General features: G+C 36.3%; 1 protein-coding gene across 1 annotated transcript in view; it reads left to right on the top strand.

Moving 5' to 3' along the window:
- Positions 1 to 721: 721 nt before the first annotated feature.
- Positions 722 to 24,166, top strand: part of LOC122802119 (B- and T-lymphocyte attenuator-like) — a 607,855-nt gene continuing 584,410 nt past the window's right edge. Inside the window, exon 1 of the mRNA XM_044071802.1 lies at positions 722 to 1,027. Within this exon, the coding sequence (XP_043927737.1) occupies positions 961 to 1,027 (67 nt within the window). The 5' untranslated portion in view covers positions 722 to 960. The remainder of the gene's footprint in view (positions 1,028 to 24,166) is intronic.

Here is a 24,166-nt window from a genome sequence, read left to right on the forward strand (position 1 = left end):
CATTGGTAATACATCTACTTTGTGATTCATGAACAGAAAATAGAGCTACAGCTAATTACAAGTTTAAAATAGGTCATATCAGATTGGAGTAAGGATTATATTTGGATTTTGTATGAGTACTATAAGAACTTTTAGACATGCACACACAAACTTAACAGATGCACACTCACACACACACTCACCCCAACAGACACACACACACAAACACACACACACACACACACACACACACACACACACACACACACACACACCAACATATTACCTATCCATCCATCCAGACACACACACACACACACACACACACACACACACACACACACACATATTACCTATCCATCCATCCAGACAGACACACACACACACACACACACACACACACACACACACACACACACACACACACACACACACACACTCACAAACACATTACATACCCATCTATATTCCCAAACATACACACAAATGCATGCAAGCATGACCAAACAAGCTCACATATACATACATACATACACACACACACACACGCACACACACACACACACACACACACACACACACACACACACACACACACACACACACACCCTTGCTTACCATGCTTAATGTTAAGCTTCGTGCAGCAGAAGATTTCAGTGCAAATTTACAGAATTCAGAAGGATGTGTCAAACCACAAATGACAGGAGTTCAAATCACACTTCCTGATTCTTTTTGCTGTCTACAACAGCATTGCTGAGCCGTATAACTTCTGTGTGCAGTGAAGCAAGGTAAAATGAAGTGACGTACTTTCTAAAGACAATGTGGCTGCTGTCAGCCTTAGCCCTGTCGTTTCTATAAGAGATGAAGAAAGTCTGAGATGTGCTACAACAGTGATTTCCAGCTTGGAGAAAATCATGTTTATTTAGTCTACATTTCTCTCCCTGAACTGGACTTTTGAAGAATCTATAGTGACACCTTGCAATGTTACTTCAAAAAATCTGGAGTTTTGTTACATTTTCCTTAATGATGCTTAATTTGCAGACTCAAGGTAAGTTAATATTTCTAACTGGTCAAGAGTATGCCTTCAAAAATGTGGCTTCTGCAAATGTCTGTTGATGGGTGAGCTGTGTTACCTCTCTCCCACAATGCAGTACTAATTATTGGCATGATTGCAGTATACTTAATCAGGATATGTGAACTGGTATCATTGACTTAGAAACTGATCGTGAGCCTTAGAAGTAAAAATGGTATAGTACTATTTCATTCTGTTACCATTATCAATCAATATGAAGAATAAATAGCTTCTTAGGACTGCAAGCTGACTATACACACTGACACAAGAAAAATGTGGAAAATATTATGGAATAAGGGAAATTGGGGGACTTCATTAACTTTCTGGCTGCCCCTGTAAATTCCTTTCATCATGCAAGTCAGTTTATAGTGCACATGTAGCTCATTGGAGGGGTGTCGCTTTTGTCACTTTATTCACCCACAAACTGAATAATAAGTATCATATCAAAACATACTTCACAGCCATGTAGCTCCAAAATGTGGAACCCTCCCTCTCACAATGTGGAAACGTGTACAAAATAGGTGGAACACTTACTTACACTTACAAGTTTAGCTAGAATTCTCACAGCATGGTTTAACTGTGTTTCTTGATTCTTACCAGCCCTTTAGACTAATTAATGTACTTCAATATTATTTGACATGGATTTCTGTTAAAAATTCTTTACAATGAATGCATGACAAATCCTTTCAATGTGGATCAGCACATTCTCATAGTGAGGTACACTTGAGAATTATGTAACGAAACCCCTAAAACCCATGTTAAGCAGCATGAGATCTATACCTGTTACCCAGTCATTCACAACTATGTCACATGGAGGTAATAAAGTAACCCCAGGTAAGAATCAGAATCAGTGCTGGATCCAGGGGAGTACACAGGGATGCATACTTTGTAACCCCAAGAAAGAATCAGTGCTGGATCCAGGGGAGTACACAGGGATGCATACTTTGTAACCCCAAGAAAGAATCAGTGATGGATCCAGGGGAGTACACAGGGATGCATACTTTGTAACCCCAGGTAAGAATCAGTGATGGATCCAGGGGAGTACACAGGGATGCATACTTTGTAACCCCAGGAAAGAATCAATGATAGATTCAGGGGAGTAACACAGATGCATGACTTGTAACCCCAGGTAAGAATCAGTGATTGATCCAGGGGAGTACACAGAGATGCATGACTTGTAACCCCAGCTAAGAATCAGTGATGGATCCAGGGGAGTAGCACAGGGATGCATACTTTGTAACCCCAGGTAGGAATCAGTGATGGAGCCAGGGGAGTAGCACAGGGATGCATACTTTGTAACCCCAGGTAAGAATCAGTGATGGATCCAGGGGAGTAGCACAGGGATGCATGACTTGTAACCCCAGGTAAGAATCAGTGATGGATCCAGGGGAGTAGCACAGGGATGCATACTTTGTAACCCCAGGTAAGAATCAGTGCTGGATCCAGGGGAGTACACAGGGATGCATACTTTGTAACCCCAGGTAAGAATCAGTGATGGATCTAGGGGAATGGCATAGAGATGCATGCCCTATAACCCTAGGTAAAAATCAGAGATGGATCCAGGGGAGTGGCACAAGGATGCATGCTTTGTAACCCCAGGAAAGAATCAATGATAGATTCAGGGGAGTAACACAGATGCATGACTTGTAACCCCAGGTAAGAATCAGTGATAGATCCAGGGGAATAGCACAGGAATGCATGCCTTGTAACCCCAGGTAAGAATTAGTGATGGATCCAGGGGAATGGTACAAGGGTGCATGCCTTCTCCTTTTGCAAGACAAACTCTGCTAACATGAATGCTGAGGTCTGCACCAGCACATTCATTAGGACAGATGTGCCACTCTTTTATACATTTCTATAATGACTCACCCAGTCTGTGATTGATGAAAAATTCATATACATAAAAGAATTAAGTGATTGCCAGCTACCCCCAAGCACATTAAAACACAGTGCAATTCATGCAGGATATGGAACAAAACATGAACTGACTTTACCAGGGTGTAGTTATTTTGTCTTGAACATGAATGTTTGCATACATACAATTTCCCTGAATGTGTGTGTGTGTGTGTGTGTGTGTGTGTGTGTGTGTGTGTGTGTGTGTGTGTGTGTGTGTGTGTGTGTGTGTGTGTGTGTGTGTGTGCATGTTTGTGTTTTGTCAGCATGCAGCTGCATCATTTAAATATATACGAGATTTCAAATTGCAGTTACCGTCAACATATTACAATTTGTAAATAAATAAGACATCTAGATTTCTCTCATATTTAAATTAAAACATTTCATGTTTAATTCGCTTTTACTAGAGAAGTGTTTTATTTATTTTTTCATGTTTATATTTGGATAATCCGACTGTGTATCTGTACAGCACTCCATTTTCTGTGGTGGTCTAGAGAAAATGCACCATAAAATAGATGGTATAATAACATGGAAGGACAATTTACAGTAAAATAGTTTTGCATTGCATAATGTCAGTATAGCTCTGTATAGTATATATAGAAAATAACACCAATTATTAACAGTTATAGAACCAGATGACACACAAGAAAGATCAATGTAATTTAACAGGCCATAAACTTTCATATAATGTTATTTAATATTTGACAGTATGACAGCATTTGTAATAAGCATAATGTTGTAGCCATGTTGATTTGGAAACTATAATATTAAGTGATGAAGGCACAAAAACACTTTCATAATGGAAAAACTCATTAGTCTGTAGAAACTCATGCAGAAAAGGATGCAAAGCACTGTGGATACAAAACTGTTTTTCAACACCTTACGAATGGAAACATTTTATTTTTACTAGTAACCAAAAAAACAACCAGGCAGCACCAGCAGTAGTCCAATGAAGGTCTATCCCTCAGCAGTAAACCAGGATAGCAGGAAACAAACAGCTCACAGCAATACAAATTGAATACAACTTTATTTGATTGAAGCGCTTTACGTTTCACCACATGAAACTTCTTCAGAATAAATAGTTTATTCATTGTTGTTCTTAAATACTCATGGTGGGTTGGTACAAATTTAAAATCAATCATTTCATTGGATGCTACCACTGCAGCTACCACTGAATTCAGATCCCCAGTGTTTATCAAATCTCCCTCTCTGCTCTGAGCCATTGCATCTTGGGGAGAGTGTTTACCCTGCACATGTCCATTTGCTGGATGGGGATTGTCCCTTCAGATAAGAAGATATATTAGCCATCAGGTTATGATTAATCCTGTGACTGTGGAAGTGAGTCAGAGAAACCACTCCATCACACTGTGGCCAGTTTGGGTATACCCTTTAAGCCCTACCTCCCTCTCACATGCTAGGCTGACATCACCTAGTGTTATTTAATTCAGCAATCAGTTGTCCATTTCATACCCTAGTAAAGACCAAATCCACTAAGATCTAACAGGCTGCAATAATGTGACCAAATACCATTTTCTGATAAAGCAACAAATCTGTCACATAAGCAGAGCAGTTTATGTTCTGATTCAGGGAGAATATAAAGCATTCACATTATTGTCCACTGTTATGCTGGCAATGAAATTCATATATTTTTTTCATTCAGGTGACAGAGTACATAAGAAGGACCCATATAAACTGACAGATAAGAAAAATCTTAAAGACAGATGTGACTGGGCAAGTCATATTTATTATTACATAAAATTATAGCCTCACACACATTCCCTTTCTGGGGCTCAAGTTAATGGTTGCTACAACATCCAACCTACATAGGCTATCGTTTACTGAAAATGACATGACAGCAAAGTCAGGTTTAAGCAACAGACTTCATTAATTACCTTATGCAATCTTTTCATTAGTGACCAAAACAAATATGAAAAGTCACATATGCAGTACTCTTATCAACTCAATAAAAACATAAGAAGATGAATAAATTACTGACAAGAAATAAGCAATTTAAACATTCAGATAGAATATTCTCACACAGATGTAGTGGTTTGCCAATAATATATGAGTAATTGTGGGAATCACAGGATTTACAGTACACACAGTTGTCATGAACTGATAAGGCCAAAGCCCAAGTGATTAAGGAAAGCCAGCCGTGGGTTAATCCTCCAACACCCACACACAGGAGAGGATTATTGCTGTTATACAATAGCATTATTTACAAAATAAATTTCTTACCTTTTTAAAATAATGTCATTGTATAAATGAGCTTTAATATTCTTTTGTGGGTTCTTCCAACTAGATTTTTGACGTGTGCAATGGATATGCATTCAACATATACCTGACAAACTTGCAGAGAACATGTTTGTTGTTGCTGTTCTGTTACTTTCTTTTTTTGTTTTGTTTTTTGAAATTCGTGTCATGAATGCCATATTCTTGGAGCTAGCATCCCAGCCCCTGTTTTAATTAATAGATGACTGTGCTTGTACAGACTTTAGTTTATGTTTGGCCGCTAGTACTCACAGTGGTATAGTTTACTTAAAATGTAGGCTTTTTTTTAGTTTTTTTTTACACTGCTTTTTGCAGAGTAAAAGAACAGATTGTGATCTCCAACTTCAGTAACCAAGCCAGAAAAGTAAACATCAATACCACAGAAAAGAAGAATAAAATAGGAAATAAAAACAGCCACAGAGCCACGGAAAACTAAACATCCCTACAGTACTGCTACTAAACTCTTTTCAGTGAGGAATGCTTCACAATCAGCATGCACATTTTTAACAATAAAATCCTTTTGCAATGCATAACATGGGTTGCATAACTATGTATGCTTCTGCAAGTAAAAGATAGTATAGTCTAACGCCAACCGGGGGGGATGGGGAGTGGTATTTCAACAGGCCTAGGACAGTTAATAGCACCATGATTTCATAATACCTGTACTGTCCAAACTGTGTACTATTATTTGCCAAATTGTATGGGGTGTTAACCATTTTAATGCATGCTTGGGAGAAGGTGTGGCTTTAGAGGTTAGATGGATGACAAAAGATGGCTTAGTTACAATGCTACAATGGGTTTATTTACACAAGCTCACAGCCTTAACTGAGGTTATCTCAAAGCTTTCTGGTACTGACCTCTGGAACATATTGTCAGTTTCCAACCCATACATCACCCTGAGTTTTAAACAAGTTTAGGTATGGGACTGACCTCTGGAACATATTGTCATTTTCCAACCCATACATCACCCTGAGTTTTAAACAAGTTTAGATATGGGACTGACCTAACAATCAAACATAACATGTTCCATAGTCATACTGCACAAACTTCAAAACTATTTTTGTTTGCAGTAGTTTGAAATCTTTGTGCACCAATGAAACAATAGTTATTCCTCATCCCAGTTTGATGGGAAATAAAAAACACCCGCATGACTGAAGTTAGTTTTAGTTCACCTGTGACAAACCTATAGCTTACTGAATATAGAGTCAGTACACAGAATCTGTCCTTATATTTGAATTCCCACATAACAGTTATTTTTCTTGAGAGTGTTTTCTAAATTCTGTCAAATTTCCTTAGTTGAGATTGATTGTAAATACAGCTAGTACCATAATGCTGTTATGGGTCTTATCTGGGACCTACAGAGTGGCTCCAGAACATCTTTAGGTCAAAAGACAGTTGTATGTAATAAGTCCCTTAAAATTCCGTAGCACCTCATCAGAATAGCCATAACACTGACTTCAAATTTAAATGTAGATTGTGTATATATGAGCAGAGTATGTAGTGGAACTGGAAGGGGGTGAAGGTTTAGTTGCATGCATTTGTTAAGTTGGTGTATACAGTTTACTATTATTAATTCAACAAAAAGGCGGTCGAGTTCACTTGCATGAGTCCCACATTACGAATGTCAAAATGTTGAAAACCAAAATGACCAGCTGTCCAAACTTGCCCCCCTTCTGGACCCATGGTAACACTTTTTTTCTGGTTCCAGAGCAGTAAGGGGTTTCAGTGTTCAGTGTTTGTGTCATGTGTACCAGTATTTGGTATTCTCACTTCCTTGAAATGGTTTCAGCCATTAGTGGCCTTGATGGCTTGTGTGTTGATGCAATGATAGTAAACTAGTATATACATGTATAGTCTTGGCAATTTTATTATAGTCAACATTGTAATTATTGGCTACTTGAATATAGAACTATATCCAACTAACTTTGTGTTCTCAACTTAATCTAGTATGTAGCTGTAGAAGGTTTGTTTAATATATATATATATATATATATATATATATATATATATATATATATATATATATATATATATATAGCTACATGGGTCTACTTTAAAACACCGACACGCAAAACACTAATGACGAGAACACCGAGACCGGAAGATCGACAGCTGAGATGACCGACAGTTTAAAAGCCCGACGGTGAGAACACCCACATGTTAAGCTAAGTGTGCGATAGTGACAGACTTTAGGGTTAGGGGCAGGTTAAGTGAGTTAGGGTTAGGGTGCGGGTAAGGTAATGGTTTTAGTTAAGGGGTTGTAAGTGGTTTAGAGTTAGGGAGCAAGTTAGGTAAGTGTGTGATAGTGACAGAGTTTAGGATTTGGGTTAAGGTTAGTGCATAGATAGTTGTGTATGTAAGGTTTAGTGTAGGTTTGTAAGTTTCTTGTTGTGCTTGTTTTGTGTGTGTGTTTTTCGGAAAAGGTATTTGTTTTGTTTTTTGATTGTCAGGATTGTGGTTTGTCGGGCATGTGAAGTTTTGTGCTTTTAAACTGTCGGTCATTTCAGTTGTCGATCTTCCAGTCTATCTATATATATATATATATATATATGTATACACACAAATGTTTAATATGCACATTTGTTATATTTGTGTTATATGACTTATCTTGTTAAATACTATAATACTTTTCTATGCTAATCTGATGGAATGTGTCCTCTAATTACAAATCCCAGGATCATTTTATTGCTCCACAGTAGGCACTGTTGATCAAGCATGGATTGGTTTCAGACCTGTAACTAGGTTGCCCCGGGGTGGAGGGGGGGGCAGTGAGTCATTAAGTGCACCTCCGCTGCTCAGCATGAGTGTCAGTCCTTGGTGGTATTGTATTATTGGTAATTTTTAACTAGTTGCAATGTCATTTATGACTTTCCAGATACTTAAATGATACAACAGTTGAATACTTTGAATTACTGAGTAATAGAAAAGAAGCAGATGGTTATTGTGTTGTAACTGTTTGGCTAGGCTTGGCTTTTTTTGTTCTTCAGTTGTGTTTGGAAGAACACAAATTGCCCAGCTTGCATTTAAAACATTGTTCTACTATAGAACCGTTTGATATTTGAGTCTTACTTCACCTTATCTGGTAAAAAATGCATATATGATTGCTTAAGAAGTGTTTTATATCTCTAATACTATTTATTTTATTTTATTTATTTATGTAATCTTTCTTGACCAGGTTAGTCCCACTAGGCTAGTAGCATCTTTTCAGAGGAAACCCGAGTTGTTATTGATACTACTAGGGGAAATTTAGCCAGGCCATCATGGAACTTCTCTTAGTCTTTCCAATAGGTGTTGTGGGATCTTGTACATCCACTTGAGCTACCAGCAACTCAAGGAGATGGGGCCTCTGGTTAACATCTCATCTGAAGGATGGATATTCATCTGTCAGTGTGTAGTTAAGATCTTCTTTTTGTGAGTAATTGATTAATATTTTATTGCCTTATTGTTGTAATATTTGACCTTGGTCACAGCTGAAAAGGTTCCTCAGACTATTCCACCTACCTGATTTACGAATGTAAAGTAAATAAACTGTCACAAATACATCTAAATTCCTGACTGTATCTACAGTTGGTAGTATGTAATCATCCATTGCATATGGGTACTTATGATTTCTGTTACTGAAGTGCAAAGCACTACTTTTATTGGTATTAAAAAAAGTCAAATTTCATTCAGACCATCCAACTAGGAAATCAAAATAATAGTTGCAATGTGCTGCGGTATTGTTGTCGCCTCACCGTTAGACGTTGCCCGTTCGATTCTCAGTTAGAGCGTCTTCTGTGTGGCGACATGCATGAATGGGCATTCCTTTGTTGAAGGTTGTGCATTGGGCCTAGCAAGCCAGTACATAAAAATCTACTGGCAATCATTAGCGGACCGGAGTTCCACTGTGGCGACCCCTAACTGGGAAAAGCCAAAAGACACAATAAGTTGCAATCTTTACTGATGATCTTTTTGGTGGAATGTACCCAAAGTTCCTCACTACTTGACAATGCAGACATCATTATTAAATAAGAAATGTCCCAAAACAGATCCCTGTGGCACACATACCTTTATTAATAACCATTGTTAAAAAAATGATGTGTAACTTTACACATTATTGTATTTAACTAACTGCTAACCCAACCTATAATATGCTCATTTATATCCTATATTTCTTTGTGAATAGAATATTATATGGAACATGCCATGGTTAAGTTTAAGCATATGATGTCCTAGGACAAACTCATGTCCAGTGCATCCATCAAATTAATTTAGAAGTACCACAAGTTGGTCTGAAATGAATGGTCATTTCAGGACCTGTACTGGTTTATATCAATGCTTGATTTGAAAGAGTATAAAATTTTAGGACTTCTTAGCCTGATTGACCTATAATTTCCTATATGGGTGTTGTCATGACTACATTTTGGAACTGGCACCACTCTAGCTTCCTTCCAGATTTCAGGGACGTAGATAGCCATCAGACATTGGTGGAATACGTATGGCAAGCATATGGTACTACCGTAGCGGATAGTCTTTTTTCAGGAAGTGACCTTTATGCAAGGTACTAACCTAACAGATACTCTTTTCAGAAGTACCCTTCATGCATGGTACTAACCTAACAGATACTCTTTTCAGAAGTACCTTTTATGCATGGTACTAACCTAACATATACTCTTTTCATAAGTACCCTTTATGTATGGTACTAACCTAACAGATACTCTTTTTCAGGAAGTACTCTTTACACCCATCTGGACCTGTATCTGTATCCTGTTGAATATCTTTTACTACTACAATAACATCACAGGTGGTACTTTTTGGCAACTGTCAGTGACTGGACATAGTTCTTGAAGCATTATAAGTGATACTTTGTGGAAAACAGTGTTTGTATTTTGTCACATATAGCTTTTGTTGTCAGCATTTGAAGACACTGTCCTTGCTTATTTTGTTATGAGGAATCCTGGCATGTTTAATGTTCATTTCATACAGGTGATGGTTTGTTCTCCATCATTAAAGATGCAAAACTGCTTCATTCCTGTTAATCTGAGCAAAAATAAATTTATATTTGTCTGAAGAAACAATGCATTTTTCTGTAAGAAAATGTGAAAAATTACAATATTCTCCTTATTTTAAACAATGTGCAAGTAGAAAATGTTCAATTGTGATTACGATGTAAATAATTTTTAAAGATTTCTGGCTAAATCTAGATGTTTAGAACTGGAGTGAATTTTTGAGAAGTGTCAGCGCCTCTTAAAATATGTAGTTAGGCAATACCTGCAAAATGCTTCAGTGCATTTCAAACCTAAAAACACAAACCTAGCCATGCATTCATATAGTATGCCCTAATCCACATTTGCATTTTCCTAAGAGGAAGGTAGGATAAAGGAATTATCAATTTCCTAGCTTCAGAAAAAAAAACTGAAAGGGGTCTCACTGCATACTGACAATGACCTTGGATAAAACATCCAACACAGAAATCCCCAGAAGCCCCTATGTGATTTGCACACAAGGTCATACTTACCCATAACACTCAGCTGTCCAGATTTTTGGTTCATATTTTTGGTCCGTTTCTCATAAAATTGTAGTTTTCTGGAAAATCACTGAGGACTGAAGTCAGAAAATAATGGCATACATTTGATTTTCAGACTTAATATCCTTCAGAAAATTCATGCTAATGCAAAACCTGTTATTCTATCACATTTCTAAGTTTGTAAAAGCAATATTTAAATAAATGTCCCTATTTTGGGCCTTTGTCCCCCCTTTATTTCTAGCTATGTCCAGATTTCTTGCTCTAAGAGGTTGAGAGGTATGTGCCTATCTATGTGTGTGTGTGTGTGTGTGTGTGTGTGTGTGTGTGTGTGTGTGTGTGTGTGTGTACACACACACACACACACACACACACACACACACACACACACACACACACACACACACACACACACACACACACACACACACACACACACACACACACACACACACACACACACACACACACACACACACACACACACACACACACACACACACACACACACACACACACACACACACACACACACACATGGAATAAAGCATTGGGTAGTATGCTTGTTACAGATACTATTGCATGCCTAGGGATATAGTGAGGTACCAGACCTTTAGGCTCATGCCTTAAATTCATTCCCTGAACAAGCAACAGTATCTATACCATGCCTCCTGCCCCCCGTCATAAGTCTAATTGCCCTTATAAATGGGCATCTGTATTTCTTGTAGCACTAATTTTACCTTTAGTAGTATGTATCTTGTAATTATACATTTTCTAGTGTATTTTCATGCATTGCAATTAACTGTTGTGTAGGTTCACAAATGTTTAAATGTGCATAATTTTTCTATGAAATTTTCATGTTAGGGGCTCTGCCATCAAACTGTCGTGTGCCACTGCATTTAGCAGTCACTTTTTCAAATCCTGTTTTTGGATCTGAGATGCACTAATTCATGTCCTGAAAATTTGGGTTCAGCATATTACGTGTTGGCATTGGCATGGTCATTTGTTTAAAATAATGTTAAAAATGCGTGTATAGTTTATGTTTTAGCTACATTCTAGTAGAGAACACTACTGTGTTTATAGTTTCATTGCTAGCAGTTTTTGTTTCTCGGCTATTTCTGGACTCACTGCTTGCCATTTTTATAAAGGCACTTTCTGCTTTTTTCTTTTCCTTTCTTTTTTTTTTTGTTAAAATATATGGACATTGCAGAGGGTCAGAGTCCAAAACAGTTGCTCTCAGTCTAAGTCTGCCCTGATTCCAAAAGATTTGCTCTCACTATAAGTGACTTAATTCATTGTAAGGCCTACCTATAAACAGGCTTCGTATGGTGACCAGATTATAAAACACCTTCCCTCAGCCAGCTCTCAGTGTAAGTGACTTATTCCGTTGTAAGGCCTGTCTATAAACAGGCATACTATAGGGGGCCAGATTCCAAAACATCTGCTCTCAGCCTGCTGTCAGTGTGTGTGATTTACTTCATTGTAAGGCCTATCTATAAACAGACGTACTATGGGGACAAGATTCTAAAACACCTGTTCTCACCCAGCTCTCAGTGTAAGTGACTTACTTCATTGTAAGGCCTGTCTATAAACAAAGTGAAAGCAATATAACAACAAAGCTTTTAAAGTACAATCACACCCAAACATTTAACCAAAAGGAGCAAACGTTAATCTGCTTTGAAACATTTTAAAAGCTTTTTCACTAACAGCTGATTTTTATACTTACTTCTTGGCTGCATTTATTCGTTATACTCTTAGTTTTTTTAAAGTGCTACTTTTTATTGTCAAATTATTACTGCTTTCACTTCTTATACTTGTTTATATTACTTATAAATACTTTAAATACAGTTTATATACTCATTGCATACACAATAATAAAATATTAAAACATTAAATCATTAATATATAAAAACTGCAAATTAAATAATAAAAATAAAAAATTTAAATAACAATAAAATTATTTATAAAAATAAAATTAAAAATGTTGTTATGCTTTTGTATATTTGTCAATACTATATATTTTTAAAATCACTCATGGCCAAATATTTACATACCACTGGCTGGTGATATAATAACATTTCTTTTAATGCCCAATATAAATATATGTACCACATGGTTCTCCAATATATGTCTGAAATAATCACCTTTGGTATATAATATGTTAATTAATGCCTTATTTCTGATATCCTCTGTTTGTCTATCTGTTTTCCTCTGTAGAAAGCAGTACATACTTAGTTTTTACTAAGATGTACTATGTTTCTAAACTTACAGTTTCTGGTTTAAACTTTACATTTACAATTGATTCAATTTAATCTGATATTACAGTTTCCCTTTTACAAACTTTCCATTTAAGACATTGATTTCTTAGTATTACTTTGTGACATTTTCTGAGAATTCAAGCCATTCAGTAAATTTTATATATTTATACCCATTTTATATACAATGTATTTGCAGATCAATTAGAGAAGTAAATTTTTATAATTTAACCATTTTATATACAACACAAGGTAAGATATTTGAGAGAAAACAAGGAAATACACAGCGATTTTCGAATATGATAAATAGATAATAGGGTTATAAGGATATAGAAATGAATTTTCATGGGGGCGAGACACACTATATTAAATAGGAATGGTTATAAGGATAACGGACAACAAGCAGGAGACAAGAACACCAGCAAGGACATAATGTATATCATAACAAGGATAAAGTACTAAGTAATACTAGATCATATATACATGTTAATAGGTCAATGTACGGGAGATGTGAAATATATTAAGCATTTAATAGGTCAATATTAAAGATAATTAATAGATATTGCATTGAGTATATTTTGACAGTAAGGAAAGTTTGTTTTTGACTGTATAGAAGGGTATGAACTATATAATTTCAGTTAGTGATGTTTTATACAATATTATTTTATAGAGATTAAATTTTAAATTTAGTTATTAAATTATTTATGAAAAGAAAAAAATGTTAAAATTATGTCAGAATCAAAAAAGTAATCTTTATTCCTGCCCCACATAAGAATGTAGAAATTATGAGGACATAATGAATTAGTATTTATGAATATATGTGTATTCAAAAATATGAATTTAATATAAAAATAATGAATAATGAAATAATATAAAATTTAAATCAATAATTGTATTGAATGAAAATAAGTTGATTTAATAAAAAATATTAAATGAACAAATATTTAAATTTATAAACTTTTACAGTTATAAAAGCTTTATTCAGTTATTATTTTTATTGTTATTATTAATAAAAATAATTATTTTAATTGTTATAATTTTAATAATAATAATTATGCAATGATATTTTATCATTATGTATTAAAAGAATTTATTATATTTAATATAAAGTAAATATTATATATAAATAAATGTTATGTTTTTGGATAGATAGCACTTTAAATGAATGTAAGTTAAATGCTGCTAAGCTTATGGCTACGCCAAAAAAAGTTTTTTAAATTTGTTATCAGCTGTTAGTATTATTTTTGAAGAAGTCTGTAAAGTCTACATGAAACAGATTTTTAGCTTGACGTTTTTATATGTTGGGTGATTAAATATATTTTTTTTTTTCTTGTTCGAAATTCGATTTCACTTGTACCATAAAAGCTTAGTTGGAGATATTGTCTCTCTAGAGATGGTGTACTATGGGGACCAGATTCCAAAAGACTTGCTCTCAGTGTAAGTGACTTACTTCATTATAAAGCTTGTCTATAAACAAATCTGTGACTGACTGTTCATCTGATGAACAAGTAATGAACAATCTGATTGGTCAACTTTCCTTGGCCACTTTATATATACATACATATTCACGTATAGGTTCATAGGTTCATACGTGTGTACTAGGCTAATGGCCCTGGAGCCTTTACAAGCCTAGCCCATAGAAGTGCCCTGGCATCGTGCCACCCGACATTAGTTCCCAGTGCCTCTATCAAATAGAGCCACTGGAGTGATCCCGGAGTGAACTTTCTATTTCCCATCCCTTTGTCTCCCTACACACATGCCTATTACATGTGACAATCCTAGTGTGAGGATAGATAAGAATGATGATTTGACAAAGCTGAAATTTATTTCTACCTTTAAACTAGATAGCAGAATAATTGTAGAGGTTATTTGTAAGAACTGGAAATTTATTACAACTGATTTAGAATTTAACAGCATAATGGGTGAGAGTCTGCACATAGTTTTTCGAAGAGACAAGACCTTCAAAAATTATTTCGAATTTCCTAAAACACCAACGATGTTTAAATGTGGGAGATGTTTCCAATGCCCCAATATGTTAACAGATGAGAATTTTTGTATTAATAGAATAACTTATAAGTTAAATGGATACTTTTCATGTCTTTCTTGAGGGGTGACCTATTTAGCCCAATGTCAGTTATGTGAGTTTTTTTATGTGGGGGAAGACCTCTTGAAAGTTTAATGAATGGATATATGAATATCTTTTTATATAAGGAATAAAAGGGGTACAGATGCATTATATTAGCATATTGCACAGTTTAGTGATCATTATTTTAAATTTCTTGTTATGGAGCAGGTCAAAGATGTGCAGGAATGATTTACTAAAGAACATCTTGAGATCTTTGAATTTAAATGTCAGGTTTTGCTAAACGCCACGAATTATATAGGAATAAATGAAGCCTGCTCTATTAATTCTATTTTAAAGCTAAAGCATTGCACTGTTTTTAATTTTTGATCGATTAGTTAATTTCACCTTATGGTGATTGGTTATTTTTGTTCATGTGATGTGGTTAGGTTTTATAAATGGAAGTATGTTTTATTTGCTTTTTAGTTCTGATGAAGTTCCATTACTTAGGAATAAAAGCACTTAACACTGATTAACATTATATGACAAGTATTGCTGGCCTCCTGATATTCCACTACCATAAGATGCTTTTGATTTTTAATTAAAGTGTGTTTTTTACAATAAGATGACTGGGACTGAAATTCTAGTGGTAGTAGACAGGAAGCCTAGCCTAAGTTGGGAAATACACGTTAGGCTTAAAATGAGACCACTTCATTGACCAGAGGGATTTTTAGTTAGTTTAATCACTTTTCTCTGCATATTATGTTGTTCTTTGCTCAGTGGCATTTAGCACTGCATTGTATAGACACAGAGAACTTAAACACCTACAAAATCTCTCCTGTGAGTTTGCAAAGCACTAAGTTGCACAAAGACAAACTTGTTTGTGGTCCGGGGAGCACTGTTGCATGACTTCTGTCATACATAGCCTAGATATAGTTTCTACCCTCACAGTGCCCAAGTTAGACTGCTATACTAGTTCACCTAACAAACACCTGACACCATGGATGGGCACTTTCCCAATTTCTCTGCTTACAGTATGGTAGATATGGGTATCCTGAGGCCATGTAAGAATTGACTCTTTTGCACAGCAGCCAACTAATCCTTAGAGAAATGGCTATAATATGTGATAAATGTAATTACACAATGTCACTGAAGGAAAGACTCTCACATAAAAGCATTCAAAATAACATTCAAGTTTTCACTAATGTAAGCATTACAACCACCACAGTTTGCATAAACCAAAACATATACCAACATATGGTGAGGCACATTTAGAGGGACTGACAAATGTTAAAGTATTGTAGAATAGGGAGAATCTCAAAGAACAAGAAGATGAACAATTGCTGAATGCTAAACAGAAAATAGGGGATTACCTCAGCAGTCTTAGAAAGATTACTGTTAGGCAACTGTTTTTGATAATAACTCCAGAGCACAAAATCTTTAGCACAATGACTCAGTCACAGAAAGTAGAAAGAGTTGTCACCAACCTTAGGAGCCTATAACAAGGAAGTTAACAAGAAACCCTTGAGCAGTACCAAAAATATTTTGAAAGTTTTATGAAAGTCTGTATAAAGCAGAAAAATATGGAAATCCAGAAAAGGTACAAATGGAAATGTTTATGAAAGATGCCAAAATTGGTAGCTATAGATCAATGTGGTTTTGTGGAGGGGAATCAAAAATTTGGCAACATTAACAGAACATCGATGATCCAGAGGGAAACAGAATGTAAGAAAATACCACTGTTTTTGGTGTATCTTGATGCAGAGAAAGCATTTGACAGAGTAAGTTTGGAGTTTATGAGCAGGGTAATGAAAGCATTTGCATTCCCTGGTAAAATTATAAGATTGAATAGGAGGATATATGAGGGATCGAAGGCAAAAATTAATTTCTGTTTCAGCAGAGGAACCGAGCAGGGGAGTCCTCTTTCCCATTTATTTGTATTATATTTAGAATCATCGGCAAAGAAACTAAGGGACTCAGAAATTCAAGGATATAATTCATATGGCAGTCAAGCTGAGCTGTCTCTATTGCAGATGATATACCTGATAAAACTAGTAAAGGGCATTTCTGTGTTGTGGAACATTGTGAGACAGTTTCAGATCTTTTCAGGATACAGCATTAATGAAACTAAAACAAAAGTAATTGCTGTAAATTATCTACATTTCACGTGGATTTGTTCAGCAATATCCATATTTATGGGGACATGATAAAATGAAGTATTTAGGAGTATGGATTAAAAATGATTCTAGTGTGGCAGCTAAGGATATGTGGGAAGTAACTAAACAAAAGATAACAGAAAAATTGAGAAATTGGAAGCTCTGTTATATGGATATGGATAGTAAGATACAAGCGGCTAAAATGTTTTTAGTCCATTAAAAGTTATACACAGGTCAGGCATATTTTTATCAACCCAATTAGAAGTTGTGAGTAGCAATTAATAAACAGCTGTAGGATTTTATCTGGGAGGGGAAGATGGTAAGAGTCAAGTGGGATAAGCTGATTCTTCCAAAAGAACAGGGAAGTTTGAGATTACCCGATTTGAAGGGGTATTTCAGAGCAACACAGTTAAGACACCTATAAATAGCACAAGCAGAAACCAAGAATTCAAATTGGAAAGGGATGATGATGAAACAAGGGGTGAGCTCAAGAAACAAGGAGAAACTGGGATTTTGGATGCAGACCCTTTAAGGAGACTAACAATAACAATACAGAATATTATATTCTTAAAGTAGCAGAAAGTATTCCAAGAACTAAGCCAACACAGGAATAGAGAAAGGAGATTCTGCTGATAAAGATAAGTGCAGTTAGGGATGCAGACAACAGGCAAGAGGGGGCTAGCTAGAATTTACTGAAGAAAAGTGGCAAAAGAACCAAGGAATTGAGAGAAAATAATTAAAGAGGGAAAGGTAATAGAATGGGAAGAGGCCAATAATTTATTTGGACTGCAAAATAGAGATTGCCACCCCTATCAAGGATTGATATCAGAGTATAGGCAAAGTGAAATAAATAGGGGGATATTAAGTGAAAGACCAGCAGTGATAGATTTTTTAGTATCGATAACATAAGCTGCTGTGAAAAAAGGAATAGTTATTACAGCATACAAAATATTGCATACTAACTACAAGAATCAATCGGGGGGGTTAGAAAGGATTGGGAAAAGAAATTGGATGATGAATTCACAAAGAATCAATGGGGGTTATACATGTCTCTCCAAAATATGGAACACAGTCTAGAAAATTTAGAATATTTGCTTGGAAGTGTTTAAATAGGTATGTTTATACCCCAAATAGACTCCAAAGAAGTTTTCCACAGGTAGACAGCAAATGTTGGAGTTGTGATGGGGAAGAAAGAAGTATTTGCAAAGTATTTTCTGGGAGTGCAATGAGTTGGCAGACTTTAAATATTCCATGCAGACTACTCTGTCAGAGATACTGGGTGAGCAAATTGGTGTAACTAAGGAAATTATTTTCTGAGTTATGATACAGAATAGGAATTGCCTAGACATAGAAAGGCCTTGCTGCATCTATTTATGGTGGCTGCTAAAAAAGCAATTACTAGAAAATGGAAATCAAAGTCTAAACCAACTGTAATAGATGTAGTGACTATAGTAACAAAGATAAGACAACTGGAATGGGAATCTTTAGAAAAGGATAATATCAAATTACATAGAAAAAATGGGAATTGTGGGAACAATAGATGTAGAGGATGAGTGAGGTTTGGAAGAAGGCAGGATTTGAATGACCTATGTAATGTTTAACTGACAATGACTGGATAGATTATAAGTGATGTATAATGTTTGCAACTAAAATTATGTCAACATGGTTTGTGATGTATAATGTTTGCAACAAAAATTATGTCAATATTGTTTGTTTTCATTTATATAAATATATGATTGCCTATGTCATATGTGATAATTTAATAAAGAGGTTTCTTGTTTAAAAAAAACATATGCCAAAACACTTAATATCATCTTCCTAAATGCCACAGACCACATAGACATTCATCCTACAAAAATAATCCTCAGTAACCCCAAAAGCATTCCATGTAAACAACAGCCAACAGAAGTCATACAGCGACACTTTTGGACCCTCAAGTAAAAAGCCTATAAGGCAAACCAACATTCCATTCAATATTTTAATCATAGGAGACTCCATTGTCCAATGTACAGATATCCTGCTTACCAGGTTGTCTATCATGGGCCAGGATCCACCAAATCATCCATGCTTCCAAGGCATTAGACCACAAGTATCAATATGACTCAGTCATAGTCCACGTCAGTTTAAATGACCTGAGAGTTACCTCCCTGAACTATATGAAGAAAGACATTATGGAGCTCATAGACTATGTGTCCAAAGCTCGTATGTGCCTAGCACTGAGCAGTATTCTTCCTTCACCAAGGATGATGCCACAGTATGAACAAAAGATGATTGTCTTTAATAATTGATTTAGTTTCTGGTGTCATTCCAAGGTGGTACATTATTGCTTTGCTATCGATGGTCTGTACCTGTCTCCTCACAGATTTTGAATATTGGATAAAACATTGCTCTCCCCCATAGTGCCTTTTTTAGGCAATGTCAAACTGATAAACCTTCAGACATAGCAAATCCAACCCAAGGAAATCTAAAGGTGTTACTGCGCAATGCCAGCGGCCTAAAGGTACCCCAGTGGTCCTACCTTTATAAACTCCACTACCTCCAAGCTCTGCTCACCCTGGAGAATATGGACATCTGTGCAGATACTGAGACATGGTTTAAAGTTATGGAAAGCACCCTGCCTTCCACATAGGGCCAAAGGTGGAGGTGTCTCATTCTATATTAACAACAAACTTGCCTCAAGACTAGTCAAAACAGGAAAACATGCTTGAGTTTTTCCATGTCTAGGTTTTCATAGGCAGTACCATAATGGAAATTTGTAAGCTGTAGGTTACCCTGTTTGATCCAAGTAACCCATAACTCATACTTAGGCTTACTAGAAGTCCTCACAATTCAACCCAAAACCATATTCATGGGTGACTTCATTTATCGCAGTATAAATTAGGATACTTGCACTACCCCAATCTTTCAAGCCCAGAGATTCCCTGACTTTGTAAGCACAAACATCTTTGACCAGATTGTCCATACACTCACTAGGGGCACAAACATACTTGACCTGCAATTCACCAAACAGGGGAAAATGCTTACCCCCCCACACACACACATGTAGTGTCTTCTCTTGTAAGGGCAGACCACAAAACTGTCTCTAAAAATCAATTCTGTGATTCCAGCTAATCCTGTAACATTTAGGAGCTATTCTAAGGCACACTTTGTACTTGTTAATGATAATCTTTCAAAATTTCAACCCCCAAGCTCTGACAACATAGCTGCCCATGCATAATTGTTCACAGAAACCCTGTGTAATCATGTCAATAAATGCATAGAAACAGCTGTGCCTACATGAAATAAGTCCAGAACTAACTCAAAAAACAAACATCCCCAGTGGAATCCAAACATAAACAGGTTGTAATACAACAACAACAACAACAAAAACACAGTCAAGCTTAAGAAGTGTTAAGCCCAGCATAATAAAAGCAGTCTCATCAATCTAAACAAACAATCAAGAGGAAAAATTAAGTCTATTAAAGCCAAATTTGAGGTAAAGATAGCCTGCCAGGCAAAGGACAACCACAAGACTTTCTTTAGCTATGTTCAAAACCCAAAAGGCAGCACACAGCAGTTTGCAGAACTAATTGTAATTGGAGCCACATACACAGAACTGAAAGATATAGCATCTGCTAGCCCACAAATTCAGCTTCAGTTTTATGCCCCCCTCTCTCCCAGCTGTCGGCCAAGAAATGGTATAAAAAAAAAACAACTATCACCAAGGGAGCGGGTACTAGATGTCCTCTCTAAGGCCAAAAATACTGTGTCGATAAACCATGATACATCCCAAGATGCCTCCTAAATAGCCTGAAACATGATCTATTGGAATGTCTGGAGTCACAGTTTAACCATAGTCTCCAAACAAGCTTTGGTCCATACAAATGGAGAATTGCATCCCTCCTTCACTTTACAAGTAGAGTTTGTATTATTACTCTCCCCCTCTGAGGTCTTATGTGATAGTTTTCCACTGCTAACCTCTCTGGGTTGGCTGGTTTCTGCCCACTGAATTTGCCCTGTGGGCTTACTCCGCTCCCCTCCCTGACCCCAAATCCCTCCTACCCCAGTGGTCCTACTTTTATACTTCCCTAACTCCTCCCACACTCACTTTCATCCAATCAACCCACTTCCTCCCAACATTCTAGATCGATGGATAGATATAGATGTATATTTATAGTGTGTGTGTGTGTGTGTGTGTGTGTGTGTGTGTGTGTGTGTGTGTGTGTGTGTGTGCGTATGTATGTATATATATATATATATATATATATATATATATATATATATATATATATATATAGTCTGCAGACCGCCTTTTCATAGAGGGGACCCAAGGAAAAAAGCCTCCATATGTGTTACACTGATATGATAAATAAATGGACAAAGAGAAGAAAAAGCATCTGGAAAGCAAATTAATAAAAAGTGTATTTTCATAACTAGCATAACCTATTCACTTAGTGCTGGTTTTTGTTTCTGGTGTATGTTGAAGTTTGAATCTAAGCAACTCCTCAAGTTTGTTTTTTTTTTTTTTTTTTGGGAGGGGTGTTGTTAACCTTTATTTCTGTTGTAGGTCAGAATGACAAAGTACTTGTAGCTGTGTACAGTCTCAGATATATCATAGGTTCATAGGTGTTTACTAGGCTAATGACCACAAGGGCCTCTTTAAGCCTAGCCATGCATCCCAAATCTCTGACAAGTTCTGATAACCTTGACAAGTATAAGCAGGGGCTCGGAAGATGAAACATTTACAAGCTAGGGCCTGGGAGATGAACCATTTACAAATTGCCTGTGTCCATTAGAGGCATAGGTGCCAAACCAGGGATGAATGTCCGGTTTCCCATCCAATTGTCCAAGTTGCACTTGAATTGGGTTAGGGAGGAACTCTGCTTTACATGGGTGGGGAGCCTGTTCCAGAGATGGGGTAATCTCAATGGGACATTTGAAGCCATGTTCTGCTAAATCATATTCTCCAGCCTGGAACTGTTTACTAAACTGCATGACATTGTTTTTTTGTCTCATACAGTGCCTATCTGCTGTACTTTAACCACAGGTATAGAATGTCAGAACTTGGATAGACCATACTAGTAAGACTTATGGAGTTCCACAGCCAGCTGGAATCATTGGTGCACTGTGCCATTGAAAACGCTATCACCCATCTCACTGATAAATCAGGATAAGAGATGTGGCCTATGGCTCAAACCTTGGGAAATGTCTAGTTTTGTATCATATATGAGATAAGCACCTGACCCATAAGTGAAACAGTTTTCTGCCTTATGTACCTCTAAATGAGCAGAGAAACATGTGAACCACTTCCTCTTGACTATAGCCTTTGCAGGGGAAGCAAGTGGTCAAATGGGTCAAAACCCTTAGATAGATCAAGAAATGTTTCTGCACCATGAGTTACACAACTAATGATGTGGTCAGTCATTCTCTTTGGCTGCTTCTGTGGTGTGATCAAGGTTTAGGTCATGTTGCACTGTAAATGGGATGTTGTGCTTTCACAAATAATGAGTAAGATAGTTTTGCACAATATTTTCTAGCTTAAACTGCTGACTGGTCTTTTATTTTCCTCCTTGGTGTGGTTCTTACATTTCTGTGCTTTTTTAGCAGATGGGGAGAGGATACTTTACCCTTCACTTCTGTTTATGATGAGAATGACAGAAGTGGCTTCATTTCAGTCTCTAGCTGCAGTAAAAGAGAGTTTATTGACACAGACAGGTCTGTCACTGGTATGTAGACATCCATATATGCAGTAATAGTGGGTTATAGAATAAAAGGCCATCCTAGTCTGATTCACTAATACATTGCATGCTGATAGCTATTAAAAGCTTCTCTAAGACTGAAGTACATGTGTAGTATATTGTCAGTTTCATGCTGGTTCTTTAGGGCCTATCATGGCTTTTATTACATTGTAGAGTTTAGAGGCATGACAGAAGTAATTGTTTTATATTGTTTTATAGAAATTATCTTTCGCAAGTCTAATTCTGCCTCAAGTTACATATAACATGTTTTATGTATTTATTTATTTAACATTTGTTGACCGGTAAAGTCCGACTAGAAACAGAGCCTATTTTCAGTGGAGGCCTTGGGGGAAACACTCCTAAAATATTTTAGGTTTTTACAGCCTTTAACTTTAAAGAGTTTCCAAGAGGATTTCCAGTGTTTCATTATCATCCTGATGGAAACACTACTTTTTATCATATTCCAGTTTGTGGATACTTAGCCCCATAGCATAGAATCTTTATTGCATCAGCTGTGACATCACTGCAAATGGACATTGACATCATGACCAAAGACAGGTGACTCAGGGAAAAGTTCAGACTTTTTTTATTTTATTTTTGCTTTGCCCTTTTTTCCTACCATTGAAAATCTGAAAGATGGTATGCTTAGTATATTTAGTTTAACAGTGTGGGGGGGGGATCCCCATAACAGAGAGTGTATGGGATGTTAACATATCCTCCAGAAACATTTATTATCTTTGCACAATGTTTTGTGCTATGATGTATTATGACTGAGTTTTTGTGGAGTTTTCATATTTCATTTGCTATGTTTTGTGTCCTAGCACAGTGGGATTCATTGCTTTATTAAAGCCCTCCTTCTGATAGGGATTATTAGGATATGACTGTGTTTTTTTTTCATTTTGCTTACATCAGTCTGTTTGTCTGAGGGGTATGTTTATTTAGCAAGTTTATGAGTTTTTCTGTGAAACTTCAAATGCAAAATCAATAGAGAGAGAAGAGTATTTAGAATGAGCTAGTTAATTGAGAACAGTGCCTGTCCAGCAGATTTCCAGGCAAGTTTTTATGTACAGATTTTGGAATCTTCTTATCATTTCTATAATCAGCATAGATAGGTGATATTTGTGTTTCCAGGCTGATAACATTGGTGAGTGATCACTGAGAGAGTTAGTTAACATGATGACTGTAATACCTATCTTGGAAGCTTAGAAAAAAATCCTGTTGGATATATTAACTGTGTCTGCCAAATTTCAGCTCTAGA

This window comes from Protopterus annectens, chromosome 5.part0, assembly GCF_019279795.1.
Source record: "Protopterus annectens isolate FY-2018-M chromosome 5.part0, PAN1.0, whole genome shotgun sequence".
NCBI classification, from domain to species: Eukaryota; Metazoa; Chordata; order Ceratodontiformes; family Protopteridae; genus Protopterus; species Protopterus annectens.